The 4948-nt window shown below is 55.7% G+C and overlaps 1 protein-coding gene across 1 annotated transcript in view; it reads left to right on the top strand.

Moving 5' to 3' along the window:
• Positions 1-4471: 4471 nt before the first annotated feature.
• Positions 4472-4948, top strand: part of PEBP4 (phosphatidylethanolamine-binding protein 4) — a gene marked incomplete at its 3' end in the record, with an annotated part of 34420 nt that continues 33943 nt past the window's right edge. The window contains exon 1 of the mRNA XM_010007171.1: positions 4472-4614. Coding sequence (XP_010005473.1) covers positions 4472-4614 — 143 coding nt within the window. The remainder of the gene's footprint in view (positions 4615-4948) is intronic.

The raw sequence follows: 4948 nt of genomic DNA on the forward strand, positions 1-4948 counted from the left end.
GGGGTGTATTTGGACCCATTGAGGTGCTTATTGGTCAATATTGACTGTGAATCCTCTTCTGAGTGGTCCTGGGGTGCCCAGTTGAGGCAGAAGGAGAAAGGCTGGAGCTTTGGGGGGCTCTGCTGGCTGCCAGGGAAGGCTTTGGGGGGGGCTCAGCCCCCCTCTCCCCCCTCTTGGGAATGCTCTGGTGCTTGGTTTGTGCTGCATCTTCTGTTGGGATGTGAGGGCAGGAGCCCAGGGAGGAGCAGCAGCTCCCAAGGCATCAAGGAATCCCCTCCCTGATCCCAGAGAGGTCCCTGCTGCAGGGAGAGGAGGATGATGATGATGCTGCTGCTCCAAATCCCCTCTTGTGGAGCTCTGCTCCTTCCCTCCAGGCTCAGCCAGGACATTTCCCACTGCTGGGGGTGAGAGGAGAAGGGGTTGAACCCACCTCGAGCAGCCCCTGCCAGGGAGAAAAGAGGGGGGGATGAGGCAGGAGGGAGATCAGAGCTGGGACCTGGAGGGGGAAAAACCAAAGAGAAGCTCCAAATCCTGCTGCTGATCCTGCCCCCCTGGATCTGCACCCTCTGCTCTCTAAAATGCAAAGATCTGCTCTTGTTTTTTGTGCTCCTTGCAGGCTCAGAGGGACCTGCTGGGGGTGAAACCAGGTTGCTCTGGGCTCTGTCCCAGCATCATCTTCATCTTGGAGAGCTCCAGAAACTCCAAGCTGAGCCATTGAGCTCTGGCACCATCCAGCCTGGGATAGAATTTGGTGGCCCCTGAGCTTGTTGGGAAGCATTTTTCCTCCAGGCAGAGGAGCTGGGCAGCTTGTTCTGCAGGGACAACCTGGTTCTTCTCCTTCCTGATGGACTCTCAGACCTCCTGAGCCAAATCCATGTCCTTTTCCATCCACTGAACTCTTCCCCACAACCTTCACACCTTCCAAGAAGGGAGAACTGACCCCACCAATCACTGCAGATGCAAATTGATGCCCTGGGAGTGGTTTTTTTCCCTAATTACAAGAGTTCTTGGTTGGCTGGGCAAGGTGGAGATGACCTTGGTGGGTCATTCCAGTTGAAGCTGGGAATGAAAATGGTTGGCCAGGGGAAATGTGAGGACAGGGGAGATAAGAGGCACAGAGTGGCCAGGGCACAGCTGGAGGTGCAGCAGGTGATGAATGGGGGAGAGAGGATGTGGTTTTTCTGCTTCCTTTGCTGGTTGCTGGGACATAAAGGGCTGAAAACTGGGGTTTCCTGCAAGAGGAGGGTGGAGGGAATTCCCCTGGGTGCCAAGGCTCTGCCAAGCCCTTTGCTTCCTCCACTTCTGCTGGGGGGGTGTTGGTGTTGAAGGCTCAGGCTGCAGGAGCTGGGTCCAAATTTCTTGGGTGCTTTGCTCCCCTGACACCTCCCTGGGGAAACTGAGGCAGAGAGGAGGAAGATGCTGGAACATTCCTGCTTGGAGAACTTGGGTGGGAGTGCAAGGAGCACGTTTATTGTCCTTTTGCTCCTGCAATGCCCAAGAAATCCTTGTTTCCAGGAGCTTTAGAGCAGAGCCTTGGCAAGGAAGGAGCAGAGTTGCTGATGATTTCAGTGCTGACTTTGCTGCAGCCTGAGACCAACTGGGAGAAGGAAAGGGGGAGGGGGAATAAAACTGGTGCCAAAGTTCCTGTGTCACAGGATTTTAGGGGGGAAAACTCAAGCCTGGTCACAGCTCCTTGCTCTGCCCCTGCAGGCAATTAATGTCTGGGGAGTAATTGCTTAATGAAGTGGGGATGGAGGAGAAGTTTGAGATGCCAGGAACTCCAATGGCTTGGGATGGTGCAGGGATTTGGTGCTGGGGGAAGGCAGAAGGAGCAGTGAAGTGGATTAGAACTGGTTAATCTTTAACAGCAACAGGAAACCTGGGGCTGGGGGGGGGGAAATTCCAAAGGTTGCAAACAATGTGGTTGGAGGTTGTGTGAGAAGGAAAGAAAAAAAAAGCTGTTGGTGTTTTTTTGGGTCTGAATGAAGATTTAGAAGGAAATTCAGGCCTGGAGACACTTTTTTTCTTGGGGGTGTGAAAGCCCAGCTTGAAATAATCCAACTGCACCAAAGCTGGAGGTGAAAATCTGGAGAGATTTGGGTGGATTTCCATAAAGTACTTGGATTTTTTTTTTGGTTGAGTTGTGTCCTGGTGTTCTCAGAGCTCCCAGGTCTTTGGGGTGTTGGGAGTGGCTTGTGGGGTGTGAGGGGGGTAGGAGGTGGTGAAGGGGTGTTGGGTCCTGTGCAAGAAGTGATCTTCTTCCTTCCATGAGGGCATGGAGATGATCCAAGGTTGGAGCAGCTCTGGGGACAGGCTGGGAGAGTTGGGGTGTTCAGCCTGGAGAAGAGAAGGCTCCAGGGAGACCTTAGAGCAGCTTCCAGTGCCTGAAGGGGCTCCAGGAAAGCTGGGGAGGGACTTGGGACAAGGGCAGGGAGGGATGGGATGAGGGGGATGGATGAAAACTGGGAGAGGGAGATGGAGGCTGGAGATGAGGAGGGAATTCTTTGGTGTGAGGGTGGTGAGAGCCTGGCCCAGGTTGGGCAGGGAAGCTGTGGCTGCCCCATCCCTGGGGGTGTTGAAGGGCAGGTTGGATGGGGCTTGGAGCAGCCTGGGCTGGTGGGAGGTGTCCCTGCCCATGCAGGGGGTTGGATCTGGATGAGCTTTCAGGTCCTTTCCCACCCAAACCATTCCATGATCTTTATTTAAGAGTCCTCAACAGGCTTTTCTACCATGAATCTCTGAAGGCAGCCCAACTTCTGGCAAGTCCTGCTTTTCCAAGGGGATTCCACCTTTCTGTGGGTTTCTCAGTGGAGATTCTGGGGCTTCTGTCCCTCTGGGTTATCAACCCCCCCAGCCTGGGAGGGACACAAACCCCTGAGTTCCATAGAATCATGGAATGGTTTGGGTTGGAAGGGACCTTCAAGATCATCCAGTCCCAACTCCCTGCATGGGCAGGGACACCTCCCACCAGCCCAGGCTGCTCCAAGCCCCATCCAACCTGCCCTTCAACACCCCCAGGGATGGGGCAGCCACAGCTTCCCTGGGCAACCTGGGCCAGGCTCTCACCACCCTCACACCAAAGAATTCCCTCCTCATCTCCAACCTCCATCTCCCTCTCCCACTTTTCATCCATCCCCCTCATCCCATCCCTCCCTGCCCTTGTCCCAAGTCCCTCCCCAGCTTTCCTGGAGCCCCCACAGGGTTTGTAACTCAATCTGGGCATCCTGACTCACCCTTCTGACTCCCATGGGAAAACCCTTCCTCACGTGAATCCTGTTGGCAGGATCAGGCCTCTAATGATGGGCTTTGCCCTTCTCCTAGCGTGGGAACTGGGACCATTAAGCCCCTAAACCTCCTGATCATTCCCAATCCATTAATGTTTCTAATTAGGGAGGCCTGGTGCCTCTTTCTCTCCATAATGACAGTGGTGCTGGTGCCTCCTCGTGCTCACCCTGCCTGCTGGAGCTTCATTAGCTAATGAGACAGTGTGTGTGGTGTAATTATTCCCAACTGTTGGGTTTGGTGTTGGGGTGTGGGGTTTTTTTTTTTGGGTGCACATGGCTCATCCAGAGCTGCTGAAGCCATGGAAGGAGCCAGGGAAGTGCCCAGAAATGGTTGGGTCACCTCCTTGGAGTTGGCTGAGAAGTTGTTGGTGAAGAAGGGGGTGAAATTAGGGTTGGGTGAGGGAGCTGGAGCTGCTGGAGGAGGTGGTTGTGGGATGAGAAGCTGTTGTGTGGTCCCATGTTTCATGTTTCCCCCTCCCTTAGGGGCTGAGCTGCCCCTTCTCTGGGTTTTGTGTTGTTCCCAGTTCCTTCTCCCCTTCTTTCCAGGGAAACCATCTCCAGGGCAACCCCAAACTTCCAAGGTTCTGCCTTGGAGATGCTCTCCCTGCCCAGGGCCTGGTGGTGGGAAGTGGCTCTTCTGGGGGGGGTTCCAGGGCTCGAGGTGACCCCCCCTTTTGTTCTGCTCCCCCTCTGCTTGGGCTCAGGGCTGTGTTGGTCAGTGTCTTGGGGCTGGTTCTGCATCCATGGGTCACACTCTTGGTCAACCCATGACCAAGCCCCACTTCTCCATCATGTTGGCATCACAGGGAGAGGCAGGACCTGGAGATGGGAACTCTGGCCCCTCTGGGTGCTGCCTGGGCTTGGAATGTGGTGTCAGGGCTGGTGGGAAGCAGCTCCCTTGGGTGGGAGGGGGGGCAGAAATGGGTGCTGGGAGCTCAGGGTCTTGCTGCAGCCCCCTTGGGTGCTTCCTGGCAGCAGGAACCACGTTTGCCTCCTGGTGTGGTCTCCATGAATGGTGTGGAGCAACTGGGGGAAGGAAAAATGATGGGGTTGTTTGGCCTGGAGGTGGTTTCTGAGCCCCAGTGGGGAGGTGGGGATGAGAAGAGGGGCTTTGGGGGGGGGTTGGTTGATGCTGCATCCCAGTTCTGCCTGTGGGAATGACCCTCTCTGTGTCCCCCCAGGGCAGGATGGAGCTGCTGGGGGCTGTGCTGCTGGTTGCCAGCCTGCTGGGCACTGCTGCCCCCGGGGAACAGCCCCCCTGGCCAGATGATCCTTCCAGACCCTGCATCTTCCAGATGCTCAGCAGCCCAGACAACAAAAGTTCTGCATGAGTGACCCCCCCCCTCTTGTCTCCTTTCACCAGCCCCTTGGTTGTCCAACCTGTCACCTCCAGGGACACTTCATTCCAGGGTCCAGGCTCTAAATATGGGGAGTTCTCTCCCTCTCACCAGGAACTGGGAGCAGAGTGAAGCTGAGCAGCCCTACTGGGCAGCTCCTGGTTTTGTGCAAGGTGAGATCCTGGTGGCTCTGCTCACCTGGAGATGTTCCCTGCTCCACCTGAAGCCTTTTAGAGAGACTTCACAGCATCAGAGCTGACAAGTGGCTCCTGCAGGGAAAGCTGCAGAGGGAAGGGGGCTGCTTTGGGGGAAGGAAAAAAACCCCCC

The sequence above is a fragment of the Chaetura pelagica genome, unplaced genomic scaffold (assembly GCF_000747805.2).
Source record: "Chaetura pelagica isolate M959 unplaced genomic scaffold, ChaPel_1.0 scaffold731, whole genome shotgun sequence".
Classification (NCBI taxonomy): Eukaryota; Metazoa; Chordata; class Aves; order Apodiformes; family Apodidae; genus Chaetura; species Chaetura pelagica.